This window comes from Dreissena polymorpha, chromosome 2 (genome assembly GCF_020536995.1).
Source record: "Dreissena polymorpha isolate Duluth1 chromosome 2, UMN_Dpol_1.0, whole genome shotgun sequence".
NCBI classification, from domain to species: Eukaryota; Metazoa; Mollusca; class Bivalvia; order Myida; family Dreissenidae; genus Dreissena; species Dreissena polymorpha.
Genome location: NC_068356.1, coordinates 88,493,238 through 88,510,673, shown reverse-complemented (window position 1 = coordinate 88,510,673; position 17,436 = coordinate 88,493,238). Strand labels below are relative to the sequence as shown.

Here is a 17,436-nt window from a genome sequence, read left to right as displayed (position 1 = left end):
TTTAGGCTTACGTACTTTCTGCAGTATTCGAGGTTGTTGACACGATAACGGTTTCATTCAACTGTTTCATAGGCATAGCGTAGCCTTTTTGGCCTGGTTAAATATGCTGTTCAATGATTTTTTCACAGTATGATTTTGGCAGAAAAATGTAAAAGAAAAAAGTTGAGAACAAACATCTTAAAATATCATTACTACCTTACGATCACAGCAGAACTACCTCAAGATCACCGCAGAACTACCTCAATATCACAGCAGAACTACCTCAAGATCACAACAGAACTATCTCAAGATCACAGCAGAACTACCTCAAGATCACGGCAGAACTTCCTCAAGATCACAGCAGAACTACCTCAAGATCACAATCGAACTACCTCAAGATCACAACAGAACTACCTCAAGATCACAACAGAACTAACTCAAGATCACAGCAGAACTACCTCAAGATCACAGCAGAACTACCTCAAGATCACGGCAGAACAACCTCAAGATCACGGCAGACCTACATCAAGATCACAGCAGAACTACCTCAAGATCACAACAGAACTACCTCAAGATCACGGCAGAATTACCTCAAAATCACGGCAGAACTTCGTCAAGATCACAGCAGAACTACCTAAAGATCACAACAGAACTACCTCAAGATCACGGCAGAACTACCTCAAGATCACAGCAGAAGTAAATCAAAATCACAGCCGAACTACCTTAAGATCGCAACAGAAATATCTCAAGATCACAATAGAACTACCTCAAGATCACAACAGAACTACCTTAAGATTACAACAGAACTACCTCAAGATCACTACAGAACTACCTCAAGATCACAACAGAACTACATCAAGATCACAGCAGAACTACCTCAAGATCATTGCAAAACTACCTCAAGATCACGGCTGAACTACGTCAAGATCACGGCAGAACTACCTCAAGATCACAACAGAACTACCTCAAGTTCATAACAAAACTATCTCAAGATCACAATAGAACTACCTCAAGATCACAACAGAACTACCTCAAGATCACAGCAGAACTACCATAAGATCAAAGCAGAACTACCTCAAGATCACAACAGAACTACCTCTAGATCACAGCAGAACTACCTCAATATCACAACAGAACTGCCTCAAGATCACAACAGAACTACCTCAAGATCACAACAGAACTACCTCAATATCACAGCAGAACTACCTCAAGATCACAGCAGAACTACCTCAAGATCACAGCAGAACTAATACATAAGAATAAAACGTCCTAGTGTAGAAAAGTACAAGAACCAATACAGCAGAATCGTTGAACAAAACAACTATTATTACTATTATAGTATTATAATTACTTAAATTATTATTATTGTGAATTTGCGTTCTCGAGTTGCATTTTGATTTACCTATTGACGTGCTTCTGTTTTTCTTAATTTTTTTAAATAGTCTTAAAAAAAAAATATTTTAAAGTTCGTCTGATCTATCGACTATTTTAATACTTTTGGAATTTCATATTTATTATCTTTAAGAAATATAGTTGTGTCATTGGCTAATTGTGTAAGTTTCATTTACGTTTTTTTGTGTTTAAACAAAACTTCCCTAGCGTTTCAACCATAAGATCGCATTGTACCGTGCCAAATACTTTAAAGCGAGATTATACGATTGTGTATATGTGTTAAATTGTAATATATTGATAAAATATGTTACAATAACACAAAATAGGCAAGAAATATTATACATTTCAGACGAATTTCATAAAATGCAACAAAGACAAATTAGCGCCCGATCCGATTGTGACGTACATATTTTCCTACAATAACCGAAGCATTCGTCTTTTCATTAGGACCAGAGTTAGTGTTCGTGTGTCGTATGAATATAATTATATCGTTGCAGGAATTTAAAATGAACCGTTAAACTAAGTTTAGATTCACATCGTACATGCATGATATACATGCTGGCGAATTCGACTGTACAGCCCTTTTCGAATTCAGAATTAAATATCTGGCTTATTTAGCATTTTTCGACACATGTCCTTCTTTACTTTTATTTTAAATTAAATTGAAATATATATAATAAGTTTTTTTTACACATTTTATATAAATTCATTAATATTTGACAAAATCGTATAATCTCGCTTTAAAGAAAACTAGGATTGCACCATACATGTATTTATATGCAAAACATAGCAGTATAGTCGAAATAATCTATTTAACTATTAATATATAAACCTCATTATTATGCTTATACTTTGTTATAATCCACGTCCAGAAACGATAGAGGGCGCGATTTTTCCCAGCATTTGCTGGATCATCTTTTTGTAAAGTAAGGCGCTCTATGTGGTATCTTAATTATTCAGCGTGTGCACTGCAGCCGAAAATGCAGTTACAATAATTGTGATAATTTGTTCAAAATGTTTTGTAAAATTCGAAAATATGACCGTCTGTATCGGGGCTTTTATTAAGTTTTAACGAGTTCTAAACACCAATGTCAGTTCAAAGTATAATACATCTTCTTCGCATATATTAGTGTCATTGTCCGAAAATGTGTTTGCGAAGAACAGTTGTGTGAAGATTATATCTATTGACTATCAGCAACGCGATACTTATCAAGTGATTGATATAATATAACTTCGCATTTAAAAAATTTCAGCACAATGTGATATTTTTATTGGTTTTCGGTGGGATGATAACTGTTTTTATCGCGATTTTTCTATACCACATATTTACCCCCACACGCCGGTTATGCGGATACTTTGATAACAGATGGCACTTCGATACCAGATAACAACAAAAGCCACGCGCGAGAGGTGAGTTCTTCAACTTTTTTGCATTTATGTTCTGTTCATTTGGTTTTCATACACGTAACATTGTTTGGTCGATAAATGGTATATTACTTCGTATTGCGGAGTACAACATCGTGGAAAAAACAGTGGATTATAATAAAAAAGATAAAATTCCATCGATAATAATTATGAATTTCAACAAAATAAAAATAGTTGGAAATAAAGCAAGAACGTGCCAACTAATTGAAATAAAAGATCAATAGGTCCATTAATGTTGCAACATTTTAAATTTTAGTTAACTAACGTATTTGAGGAAATTCAAATGTTTTAAGAGTCGGATGCCAAATTTTCATGGACACTTTTTTTACCGATCATCTCAAGGACAATGGCACTTCGATTCCAGATTACTCGACACTTTTTACCAGATAAAAAACACTCTATTTAGTGATGCAGAATTCGCTGTGATATACTGTTATAGCAAGCTGGAAATAAATAAATATGTATGTACTGACGTAAATTAAAAACGAATTACCGAAACATGTTCTTATCACTTTGGAATATGATAATGATTTCGCATAAATGTGATAGACACACGTGAAACTAATTCGATATGCCTTATGAGTACATTCTTTATGACCATACATTTTCAAGTTTTCGAGTCATCCAACAGCTGGATCTTCGCATAGCACAAACGCTTATATTTTTTTTTAAATGTAACTCATCAGACATATCCAAGATGATAATTAAAAATTGTTTAACCTCATGTACAATGTAATTTTAAATTACATTCTTTGTAGCGAAACGGCTGATCTAAAGCATGTATAATTATGTCCTAATGATGGTACTAAGGCCATTTACTTATATACTAGATAGCGTGTCATGAAACATCACTCCGCTAAAACTGCTAAGAGCTAAATTTCAGAAACGATGCAGGTCCGAAATTCTATTACAACTTTTTGGTTCAATGCCATGAAATAAAAAAATAGCACTTATGGTACAGGCGGTCGATTTAATCAAACGATGGTGGTGTCAAAGTTGTGCATACCCGTCGTTGTTATTAAAGGGGCCTTTTCACAGATTTTGGCATTTTTTTAACTTATTCATTAAATGCTTTATATTGATAAATGTAAACATTGGATCGTAAAAGCTCCAGTAAAAAATCAAGAAAACAATTAAAAAAAGGAAAAGAACATTGCCCGGAGCAGGTTTCGAACCAGTGACCCCTAGAGTCCTGCCAGAGTCCTGAAGTAAAAACGCTTTAGCCTACTGAGCTTTTCCGCCGAATACACATTTTTAACGTATTTTATACCTTATATAAGCAATCTTCGTAGTTTCACAAAATTTAACGACAAAAACAGAACTCTCCAAATTATTCAAACGTTTCGCGTTGCAACGCTTTATAATTTTTAGGTTTTAAAATCGTCAAAAGTTGCATATAATGGCTATATTAGAGCATGGTTAATGTTCAGTATTACTGTTTCCTCACAAATATCATAACTAAAACGAAAACTTACGAATCTGAAACAACTTTTTTCAATTTTGTCAATTTACCAAAGCGTGAAAAGATCCCTTTAATATAAACACAAAACATACTGCATACGAACTTGGTTATACGTGACATAATTATATAAGCAGAAATAAGCATTTGAATCTTATTTAAAATTTGCACTTACAATATTAATTATATAAATTAATAGTAATACGATTTTTGAAAACGAACAACGCCATTAGTTATATTTCACATGTGTATGTAATTACGTTATGCATAGATTCCCGATGTGTCGCGCTTGGCAATTCAAATTGATTCGTACTTCAATATGTTTGGTAAGAATAGCCATAATATACATTAATGCATTTCATGTAGAAGATAAAACTCGGTTATTAGAGTGCCCAATTTGTTGAAAGTCTCTGTTATCCGAGGTGCCCTATATCGGGTATCAAAGTATCCGCAACTTCATGAATACCACCTATTAAAACATGCTCTATCTTCGTTTATATTTCATTGAATACTATCAAAATTTCAGTATTTGACGCACAGTGATTACCCTACATGCTGGAATATCAAACAATTTCTTGAAATATCTCTAAGTACTTTTATTTTGTTGAAATGTTTACTGTTCATCCAGTTCATGCTGTATTCCGACCGAGTTTTCTATTTTTGGGAGAAAAATCTACCATTCTTCCGTGATTGTTTTCCTTCCAATATAGAAAAAATACACCATTTATAAACTCGACCATGCGCCTTGTCTAAAAAACTGATCTTTATGATATAACTTAAAAAAACTAAGGAACTTACCTCTCGCGCATGGCTTTTGTTGTTATCTGTTATCGAAGTGCCATCTGTTATCAGTGTATCCGCATACCCACCGAGCCACAGCCAACTTAACCAAAGTTAAACAGCGAAACATATTTCTAAGTCTGACATGAAAACCGCCTGGGCATGGTACCGTGTTGCAAGTCATATTCCCCGTGTTGTCGTCCGTGCAACAACACGTGCCGTCTACCATAGAAAGTAATCACATTATAAATGCTGCCTATAGTTGGAGGATCCTCGTTGCTCCGAGACGCTTCCGGTAGGAAGTATGTTATACTAACCTGGACAGATGTCCGTATTGCACGAGCGCCCCTCTGCGACATTCCCCGTGCAGTTCTGACCATGTGGTGCCCCTGATGGATAATTACACGCCCTGTGCCGAGTCACTGCCCCGCCTCCACAGGTGACTGTGCATGCGGACCAGGCTGACCACGTGGACCAGACACCGTCCACTTAAACATTAAAAAGTGTGTAAGTTCTAGGTGTAAGTTTCGTAATAAAATAGAACTAAATATCACAATATACACGTATGATAGAAATGCCTTACGATTCGAATCTGCTCCCTTAGTAAGTAGAGCTCAGAGCCGTCCTTGTTCTTGTATTATGAATGTTGTGTATAGTTTTGAACGAAGGGGAAGGCGAGTGTAAAATTCTCAATTTTAATTCATGTCACGTTACGATTTTGAAGCAAAACAATCACTAAGCACTAACAAGTATGATTCGTTTTGTTTGATTGTTTTATAATTTTCCTCACAATGTATTACGTTTAACTATTTGTTGTGAGCTATACATTCAGTCGTAATTAAAAAATGAAGTAAAATATATGATGGGATAGGACATTTGGCGGAACAAAGACGTAGACAACTCGACGAAATGTACTTTGAAATGTTGTGGTTTTTAATTATTTAAGACAACGAGTTCAAGCCCACAAAATGTTTTCGTAAAACAATCATATAATGTACGTTACAACACCCACAAAAATACTCTAGGAATGTTCGTACTTGATAGAAAACAATTCTGATGTCTGCTTGGTATCTAAGGTATAATAGACTCTTAACTGCTTGGTCTGAAGCGCTATGTTAAATTTCGGAATACATTTTTATGGGCAGTTCTTTGAGTTGTGTGCGTCTCTGTTCCATCGAACTACACATAATATGCGAATCCGATGATTGTATATTCAATGAAGTTTATTAACAATCTTTTATATGTCTACCAGGGGACGGAACTGATGTCACAGGCGGAGGAGTGACGTTGCTCCGAGACGCCTCCGGTGGTGTAACCAAACAGTAGCCATTGCCAACGCTAACGTCGTCGACGGCAATATCCCCAAGGAATCCATTCCCTACGACACCTTCCAAGATGATCTTGGAGAGAAAAAAGTCAGATGATAAAAGTTACATGTATTGTTCATTACATGTCTGGATAATTTGTTAATCTGAATTGCAATAATATATGACTTGTACGTGACATCATACGTATCTACAAAATCTCCTCTGATATCTATTTATGTTTGTTTCTGTTTTGAAGTGTTCGGACTACTGTATTTTAAAACGGTCATAGATGTACGCTTGCCGTCCAATAAAACGTAAAATACAATACACTATACGCTAGTTCTTCCATGTTTTTTTCATCTTTTTTTCTACATAACAATACTTTCCTTTACGTAGACAAAACTTTGGTGTACTATTCCAACACGGGAACTTCTGAGTTACCGACCCGGAAGTTCACATAGGCCAGTAGCGGAATCTGCGCCGATAACCACCGGTCCCCGTGTTCAGTGACGTCACTCCAGACAAGGTTGCCAGGCCGGGGACCATGCTGATGCTGGTAGACACTCAGGTTACCCATTTGTTCACCATATTTATGGTACCAAAACCGTAAACAGACAACGGACTGTCCGAGCGCGGGTATCTCCGGGCTCTCCATCCAAGCCTTTTCTCCCAAAACTCTGGGAGCGCTTGATTCGATGAATGCATAAGTACCTAGAACGATGAAACAATATTTAGTCTTCACAACATTTGTGTTCGATATTGTTGTATATGTTAGATTTAACTGTCAATGCTTAAGCGTTTTAAATAAAATGAGGGCACTGTCCTTTATAGAATCTTTAAAGAATACCCTAAACTGCCCTGGCCGGACACTGTCATTAACCGGTGCCTAGTGGTCTCTCATATACATCATAAACATGGATTAATTTTCAATTATTAGAAACAGCAGGATTTTAATTTATTTAGCTCTATATTAAACACGAGAGTTATTTATTTGTTTTAAACTGGTATCCGGTTAACTTCATAAACTACGTTTATGTATATAACTTACCGGTATATTGTAATTAAACTACAAACCTAACAAGTTAATACTTTGCTAATGCAACTCGAGATCAAATTATTTCATGAAAATATAAATTAGGCGCAGTATAGAAATGATGATGGACAATACTATAGTGGATCTTATCAAGTCTTTAATTTAGAACTTGGTTTAGTAGCTATGATTTAAAAGGAGTGTCCTTAAAAAGAAAACTTTCGAAAACATCTCATTCGATCGTTTATAATTGCATCAAGTCAACGGAAGGAAACAAACACCTACATGGTGATCACCTTCACCGAACACATGATTATATATCCCCCCAAATTTCATACCTTTATCTGTTCCCGTTGTATGATCAACGCTTGGCCCCGTGTCGTCAGTTGGAGTGTTGCCAGCATATAACGTCCAATCAAAGTCGTCGCTTACTTCACCGGCTTTCAAATTATAAACGTTGCTCCAAGAGCACAGTGTGTTGGCATTGAAATCACAAGTGTTGTTCTTGCCATCTGAAGTGACGTCAACTTCATGTTTGTGTTTACTGTGTTTGAGTTTCTATCCACATGTACCTATATTTCTTATCAATGCCTACCATGTTAGAAATGTAAGAAATTTACCTAGATACTTCAGACAAGGTTAATTGTTCACGTACTGATTAAAGAAAGATAACTCATTATGGTAATTATATGGTGGAAGTAATGTGATATTTGCAAGTTTTTATTCATATCGTAACTGCCACTTTGAAACTCATTCCCACACATTAGTTCATCGTTCCCACGACAATGCTCAACGTAACAGGTGATATTTTACTCAATGGAATGACTTAGTACGTCTTGAATGATACATAGTAAGTTTAAGGAATTCGAAAAGTTATCATGATAACAAAAAAATCAACCGATTTGGAACACAGCAGTGCGAATCTGTTCATTTTATATCATACAAAAAAAGTGTTCTGCCTTGTGTCCGAAAAGTTCAAACATCAATTCTAGAACGTGTGTTCCGATTGGCCATTTATGTCGTTACCTTGAATGAACGATCTCTTGTCTGAGACTTGTTATGCTCCAGTTAAGTAAGTATTCTTTGATACCAGTTTCTTCGTCGTTCTCAAGAGACAGCTGTCTCGTCGCTATGAGTGACTAAGCAAATCCCACGGCTTATGTATTCGTTTCCACAAACTACTACACTCATTCCTTTTACTTTATATGAGATGCTTGGTCATATGAACGACATTTATAGCGATATAAATAACATCATGCTTTTGTTTCAATGAGCAACCCTACATTCGATTAAATAGCTATTCTTACCTAAAAGGAACTTCTTCTGTAACACCTTTATTCCCGTCTCAACGGAAGTGACGTCGAGAATGATGGCGAAAGTGATGACAAACACCTTTTGTTTCATGTCTACAAAAACAGTATAGAAATCGGAACGTGAATACATTTGGTATCAACGTATTTTTTTTAAATACGTCTGTGTTTAGTTAACTTCATTCATTTCATAAACGAGCATGTACACTTGATGTATGTCAATCTCCAGTGTAGAAGTACTTGAGATTATCGTTGTATACATTACATTTGTTTTAAGAAAGTTTTACATTTCGCAAAGGTGTCAATTTGTCTAATTTCAATAAGTATAGAAATCCATAGATTAGTTACATATGGTAAAGCGTGAATAAAGTATTGTTCTTTGCAAAAGTATATGGTCTTGCATTTTAAATATATATATACAGACAATTACAAGGAGCAATACTTTTGTTGCAGCCAAAACTCCTTCTTTAACGATTGTCGAGATTTTTTTTACCACCTCGGAAAGTAAAGCAAAATATATTAAATAGTTAATGAGGAAATGAGTTCACAAGCTTTCTAAGCATTAATGATATTTTACAATATGGTCAACGGTACTAAATGAGATCCCGATGAAATAAGCTTTTCTGATCAGGTAGACCTCACATGATCACACTTTAGATATTAATACAAAAGGCCAACTGGAATCCAGTGCAAACTGAGTCAATAAACTTAAACACATACAGTTTATAAGCAGGATGATCACTATAGACATAAAATGAAGACTGCTTCGACCCATTTTCAACTTACCAAAACTATTTAGACAATAAGCTAAATACTTCCAAACTCAAATGTTACTTTTGAGTTTTTGTAGTTAATTAAACCAAGTGAAATAGTTGACACGCGTGATAACACAGTTATGTCAGGCTCTAAAATTATGACAGTTATACAGAAAAAGAGTGATGATGCTTTTTTATCTGCAACATTTAGCGCATACGTGCGATATTTAGTGTCAATACATGTATGGATGGTTGTAACATTTAGAGTCAAACCCTAAATTTGACGTCGTTGAGACATTTAACGTTTGCTACAATATCCACTTAGCGTTAAAACTTCCATATACGTATATATTACGATGAAACACTACGTATAGCGCGATTTCTGCCTCCCGCCACGCATCACCATATTTCAGCCCAGCGTGGAAACTACTTTCGTCACCGCGATACACTGTGGAACACCATTGAACGCAGTGATGTCGCCGTGGAAAAATCGCGGTGACAGACATGAAACACTACGTATAGCGCGATTTCTGCCTCCCGCCACGCATCACCATATTTCAGCCCAGCGTGGAAACTACTTTCGTCACCGCGATACACTGTGGAACACCATTGAACGCAGTGATGTCGCCGTGGAAAAATCGCGGTGACAGACTCGATCAATATGTTGATAAGAACTCGAGCGCGGGCGTTTTCGGGCAATAAATCTTACGGTGGACCAAGGCGATCACGATGGACCACCGCGGCCTCTGTATTTTGCGGTGAATTACATGCACATTGATAAAAACATGTGTATTTAATTTTTCATATTGAAATAAGCATTTGTTCCACTCTTTTACCTTATATTTACCCTGTTTACATAATCCGTTGACATGTCTTACATCGAGCGTGAGTATAGATTGAATTTCATGATTCATGTTTTGTTTAAATTGTTTCTGCATGAAATTTTACTTTTTGTTTTTATTAACATTTGTTTTTGTTAGCATTTTGATCATGCTTGCTCCCTCGTGTACGTATATAGCTCGCCACCAATTTCATTAAAAAATATTGTGTGTAATTTGATATCCGACTATTTTAGTGATTTACTGTTTTTATTGCGACATGTTTTGCTTAGATTACATGTGTAAATTCGAGACATCGGCACGTAGTATTTAATTCAGTTATATTTGAATATAAAAGTCATGCGAAAAGATCATTTTTATGCTTGCGAGTGACTGTTTGTATACTTGTGTCTTGTTTATAACAAGTTTATTTTAATACTTAAGTAAACAACGTTTACGAAGGAATCTTCCATCCCGTACTGGTAGGAATAAACTTAGAACATATCGTATTTGTAAGCAGGATTTTGATACAGAAAGTTATGTGAAACTAAAATGCCCATAAAATATAGATCTGCTTTTGCTAAATTCCGGTGTGGGGGTGGCACCTATTCGACTAGAAACAGGAAGATGTGAGAATTTACCAGAAATTGTACGGTTATGTCCAATTTGCAATTTATCAATCGAAAATGAGATTCGTGTACTACTTAAATGTTCTGCTTATGTTGACGATAGAAATGTCTTATTATGTCAGACCAGGATAAATTTATATTTCTTTTTTCCAATGAAAGTGTTTTGTATGAGACTACCAAAACCTGTTACAAAATACTTCAATCTAGAAATAACTATTTGTATAGATAGTGTAGTTGGGCAGTATGGGTGGTCTGTTGTTTGAACACTGATGGTGTCTTAGTCTTGGTCAATTGGTCTGTGTTGCAACCCCCTGTGATGACCACCAGTGTACATGCCATGGATTACCCTATTTCTTGATAATACTATCAGATGATTAGATAATTCATTCTTTTAGTCTTAATTGATCTTATTGTTTTACATGGTGTACAAGGAAAGATTATAATTTCCTAAGAATATGATATAGTACATATCAGTGGTGCTAATCAGTTCACTTCAGGCCTGACCTGTTGTGATATGTGTTTTATCTACATTTTACAATGTTGGCAAAAGTCACGATATTTCACTGTTGTATCTTAAAATTCTTGTTTTTAAGACAGTTTTTAATCTTATAATTGAAAATTAAAATAAGCACTACTGATATGGCTTTTAGTTAACTGTACAGTTGTTGCATTTTTGAATGCATTATGTATATACTCTCTCCAGTAATTCAGTAATCATGTTGTTTAAATGTCAGATACATTTACATATATCAAGATGAAAACATTGATATTGCATACATAGTATTCACACAGTCACACTCACTTCTTCACTTACGGAATACACGTACTATCTTTTACCATAAATGGGTTCTATGTGTTTTATAGACTATTTTTTATAGTCTCTTATAATTCAAATTTGAATGGCCATTTACAGATGTTGTTAAACATGTGTTTTTATGTCTTGTATATACTATTTTGTACATGTAAATTGATGGGACTGCAATAAAATAATAAAATTGTATCATCGTATTAATTCTTTATACATGTATGCAATCAATTAAATATCACACAAATGTGCTAAGTTTTCCTATGAAGTTTTGCATAAATTCTATGCATATTTACACTTCAATAGCTCAGTGATTAGCATCTTTCGCAGCGCCGGCATATAACAAGTATAGTGTACATGCATATTTTCGCATAATCTAATGAAGTATAATATTGTAATACAATAAGTAAAACGAAAAATGTACATGCTTTATCAAAATCATTATATTTTAAATTTGTATCTTATTAACAAAAATATGTACATGAAATGTATACAAATAGGCACTCGCCAACACGATAAACTGATTTCGATACATATGTAAAAAACGCCAACGAAGTAATATTAATATCGTGATATTGAATGCAACAATATGTATCACAATATTCATTCGATTACGTTTTTCTTTAGAGTTTGTGACGAAATGAACTTGGTACTGAATAAAACAGGCATATACATAGTCATTCGCCAACATAACAACTAATTTGTTTTCATTAAAATATCCCTGAATTGACATCTTACTGTCGAAAACTCAAATGTTTATTCGAGTCAACACCTGTAACAATAGAAGCATGACATCATTAAAATAGTCTGATATCAAATAACATGTACATGAAACATGTTAATATGTATTATTGGCAAACTATATGTACACACACGAGAAAGAATTTTCGAAATCTTAACAAAATCTATTCTTCAAATAAACATTAAGAAAAACTTAATGCAGAAACTATACATTTACCTGTATTCACCGCAACCACCGTGGTCCACCATGAGATCGATTTCACGATTACGTCCACGATGCTCACCCAGTGTATCTTATCGCTTGCCTCATTGTGTGGTCGTATTAGTAAGTCTATTCGCTCCGAATTCTTATTAGTACTTTCTAGAAAATTGCGTAATATCACCATGTAACCTAAAATATGTTTGAAAGATTCCACTGCGTCCTTTGGACACAGTGTTCTCAAAAATGTTGAGTACCATATGCACATGATGCCTCCCGATAAAGTTATATGCATCATTTTATAGTTTCAGTTGTTCAACTGAAGTACAAACTTTTGAATAACATGTTATTGATTATTTGTTTCGAAATGTCCTAGTTTTGATTGGCTAAATGTGATATTTTCGCTTCGTATCATAATCTCATTATGCAACGAAACTATACGTCCCTGGTCAAATCATCAAGCTTACTGCGTTTATGAAAGCACTGTAAATACGTGTAAATGAACAGCATGGTATTTTTGCAAGTTCATGTATATGTAAACCGTCGTTTAATTCAATTAACGTATTTAAGTATTTTTGTATAGCAAATCTCAATACCGTGTTTCAACCGTGCCACCATACTGAAAGCAATTCAAATAAGCTACGTACGTTAATGTTAAAAACGTACAAACAACACCTCCAATCGATTATGTTAAAAAGCCTGTTTATAATAAATATGCATGTAATTTACCTTATTCGTCAAATCAAAATTTCCAGTTTATATAGGTTAGCATACAGATATAACCTTAAGTCAACAGAGATAAGTGTACAGCCATCTACACGTGTTGAAGTCTAGATTTTAGTAATTTGGCAGCATTGTGCCCTCTACATATCTAGATACGACGAAACAAGTTTACATAAGACCGTCCACGGTCATTTTCTTATGGAGTCGACAATAAGTTTTTAATGTCAAAGCACCGTTGTAGGAAAGACGCATTAAATCCACTCTAGTTGTTTGTAAGGTTTGCTGAAATAAAAATAAACATAAAAATTCAAATTTTAGACAAAACGTTTCGTACATACATGTATCTGTTATTAAATCATTTGCGAGGACTGCGCCATACTTTGCATTTAAGCAATGCAATTAATTATTTGGCCCCATGGTTTTGTGTAACAAAAATGTAGAAGATAGAAACCTCCAACTATACCATCGCAATCATAAAACTGTCACATATACAACGTTGGTCAACGTTTTAAGAATTTTTTCTGACAACGAAGCTTTAGACCTCAATGATATAACCATATGTGATATTCAACCATTGTTATTTTTTTTCCATTTTGGCATAATATTCTCGACAATACTAGCTCGGCACTGACCTTCACGTATGAATATATTTAAATAGGCTTAAATGAATAAATTCGTAAGTTTTTGTCCTAGAAGCGATTTAGATTTGACCGTTACTCTTATTGTCATATAAAACTCAAAATCAGAACCAACTACAAATAAAGAATGCAATACATGCGTAAAATTTATGCTAATGGTGTTCACGAGTGCCAGGTGTTGTCGGTCAATAACAGAAGACTGCTCTTACAGTGATGATGTTGACAGCGCTCCCGATGTTGTTCTTGTCTGTGGTTATCACGGATCCTCCCGATACGTTGGCGAGCAGTTGGTAGAAGTTGAAGGACGCCTGCCACCGGTATCGTCCGCATGTGTGGAGTAAAATAGTGCATTAAGAACTAGACCAGTGGCGTCACATTGATACGATGGGTAACACTCGCCGTCGTGAACTATCTTGGAGAAATTAGATCTTATAACAATACAAAGTTTTTTGGTAACATGTTTCAACTCAATATTTGTTCATTCTGTTTGTCGGGGACTATGATTAAGCTGTGTTAATGTGCAATATTCTCTAGTGTGGATAATTTAATTAAACCATATATATATATATAGGTTTCTTTTATATTTCATTTGTTATGACGTTCTAATTTGTGTTTATAAAGGCTTTTAAAGATCGTAAATACATGTGTTATTTTCTGAATTTCGTAATAAGCAATCGGTATATAGTATAAACGCCGGGCATGTTCTTGCCTGATAGAACCGGTAGTTGTATGACGTCAATCTTGATGGCGTTTCCCCGGACAAATGCCAGTGCGCGGTCAGTGTCCGCCGTCACTTCCGCTTCCGGTTCGTTCACGACCAACAGCATGTGCGCGTTTCGTTCGCTGATGTATGCCACTGTGGATAAAAAATGATCATCAACCCATTAGGCTGTTTTTAGACTGGCCGAAAAGGATTTCAAGCATGTTGTTGCTTGGTAAGCAAAGTGTTTATTCAGAGCATTGACCTCATATCGTCCGGGTTCGTTTTAACAAGCATTTACCATACAGTTTACTCGTGGATCGTCTGATTAGTACTAAGAACTAATAATTATCCAGAAAAAGACAACAGCCAAATACCGATCTCATTTTCAATTAAATTACAGAATTCGTGTTCATGTACAACCGTTTGGTTGTGGTTCATCTACATAAATGTACATGTTTAAAATGTTTGCTAAGATTCATTTCTGTTTCTTTCAACAACATCAACAAGTTGCCACACTGTATAACTAAACACTTCAGCCTTTATTTTGTTAATCTGCAAGAACGGGACATTCTGGTGAGTAAAACTATTAAAGTCAAAGTATTAGTCACAAAACAAAATGGTTAATATTAGATTTGATTAAAATCGTTTCGAACAGCCCATATAAAGTCGCGGACTTAAGTACTATTCCACGTGTGCCGTTGAAACCTTTGCACTGAGAGGTCGATATAAAAGTCAATACGCGGATTCGAACCCACCATTCAGATGCTGACATAATTAGGGCGATGTGCCGACTCGTGTAGAAGTGATTCAAGGCCTCAGCATCCCACTCAATTATTATTTGGCTGCCTGAAATATATAGCAAGTTTTTTAAATTTGAAAGTCGCTCTGGGTACAAGGTACGCCATGCATGTGCGTAAAGTGTCGGCCCAGATTTGCTTGTGGAGTCCGCACTGGATTTGGCGAAGGAGAGACTTCATTTAAACGAAAAATAACCATCAATTTGAACTTTGTTCTGCATTTAAATGGAACGTATCACTAAAAAACAGGAAATATGCTTCCTTTTTCACTGTAACCTCTTCATTTAATATAATTTATTCAACATTGAACCCTGTATATCTGTTTTGACTCGCTTATTGATTCAAAACTGAAATGAAACTTATCTACGAAAATGTTTAACGTTTCTCATCCTTCTAAACAAAATACACGTGGGGACTTTTCTACGTAACACTTTTCAGACTTAAATTTCTCAGTTATGAGCGAAGATTATGATTCAAAATTTAACTTGTTATCATTTGACTACATTCTAAACAACCTCACGATAAAATGATCCATCCGTGACGATCGGACGCTTAGCACGTGGGGTATGCATGGTTTCATCTTTTTGCAGGTGGAAATGGAGTTGCGTTAGAAAAGTCTCCAAGAGTACATGGAAAACGAAATAAACACTTTTACGGGAAATGCTAAATAAGAGTATGCAACTGATTATTCGTATAAAAAAATTCGACGATATTACGGATTATGCCTCGGTCACACTGTCACGAATCAGAGATACGAATGAGCTACGATTCAATCGGCTACGAATGACTACGAAATTGTCAAATTCGTAGGCCGCTACGATTTCAGTACGGAGCACAACGAATCTACTATCAAAATGTTGGAAAACGAACAAGAAAAGGTACGGATCGCTACTGATCGACGCGACTTAGTACGGGGCGACACGAATCGGTATGATCAAACTACAAATCCGCTACGGTCTAGTGCGATAAAGTACGATGCTACGCGAATCCGTACGTTCTAACTACGGATCCGCTACGGTCTAGTACGGGTAAGTACGAACTAGAACGGTCCGCTACGAAGCAGTGGGAATTGCGACGGACTGGTACGGACAGGTAGGAACGAATTAAGATTGAACATTGCGCCCACAGCCTCTTGTATTGTCATACACAGAATGCCTCCCAAAAGAGAACATGCAAGCGGCAGCAACAGTGCGTAACAGAAATAATGGAATCAGCCGTGTCTGGGGAAGGGTCTACCTCCTCCATTGAAAACCAAGAGCCGGTTCGTCTAAAAAGCCAGTCTCTTATCCACCACCTCCTTTTCTTCTCTGACCTGATAAAGTATGTAATTATTGATGTACAAATATAGATTATGCTTAGGTAAGTATGATTAATTTTGTTTTTTATTATGTCGGCTATTAATTTAACAAGTATTAAATCACGTAAAAATTAGAGCAAGATTCAAAAGGCATATGAGGCAGACACTTACCTGCAAATAAAATTGTATTACTAGTAAGTTCAAATTCTAATATTTTCAAAATACGTAACCTTTAGCACAAAGTTATACTACTTATACGATATTGAAGCATTATCACCTCTGTGCATATCGTCAAGCAGCTCCATCGCGGCCTCTGCACTGTGTGCCATATCAATATCCAAGTGTAACAAATTTATCGCAAACGCAATTTGCTGGCAGTTCATGATTGTGAACTCAACAAATGCAAGTACGGTTGCTTCATAATTTAAATAATGTATTTCAGTAGCAATTTATTATAGCGGACCGTACATGTCCGTACTGTTTCGTGTACATCGTACAAGATCGTTCAAATTCATGCCTATCCGTAGTACAACGTACTAGAACCGTGGCTTTACGTAGTATATCCGTGGAATCACGTAGTTAATACGTAGCGTAACCGTAACGCTCAATTCGATCAACAATTAAAAAGACATTGCAAGTGATCTATTTC

General features: G+C 35.6%; 2 protein-coding genes across 19 annotated transcripts in view; one reads left to right on the top strand and one right to left on the bottom strand.

Annotated features, from left to right (window-relative positions):
• The window catches only part of LOC127867973 (uncharacterized), a 67,681-nt gene extending 54,157 nt beyond the window's left edge, over positions 1-13,524 (bottom strand). For 3 of the 9 annotated variants that reach the window (XR_008043826.1, XR_008043825.1, XM_052409507.1), the window contains exons 1-6: positions 12,648-12,867; positions 8,680-8,778; positions 7,711-7,884; positions 6,788-7,053; positions 6,285-6,435; positions 5,353-5,523 (exon numbers count right to left, since the gene is read on the bottom strand). Coding sequence is in view for 5 of the 9 variants with exons in the window: in XM_052409507.1 (XP_052265467.1) it covers positions 5,353-5,523; positions 6,285-6,435; positions 6,788-7,053; positions 7,711-7,884; positions 8,680-8,778; positions 12,648-12,816 (1,030 nt within the window). In the remaining 4 variants the exon portion in view is untranslated. Of the gene's footprint in view, positions 1-5,352; positions 5,524-6,284; positions 6,436-6,787; positions 7,054-7,710; positions 7,885-8,679; positions 8,779-12,647; positions 12,953-13,276; positions 13,301-13,358 lie in introns of those variants that run through there. The other 6 variants (XR_008043828.1, XR_008043827.1, XM_052409508.1 and 3 more) reach the window with 6 other exon arrangements.
• LOC127867975 (exocyst complex component 7-like) overlaps positions 1-17,436 on the top strand; it is a 166,145-nt gene that overhangs the window by 123,674 nt on the left and 25,035 nt on the right. The gene's annotated exons all lie outside the window — the stretch shown is intronic.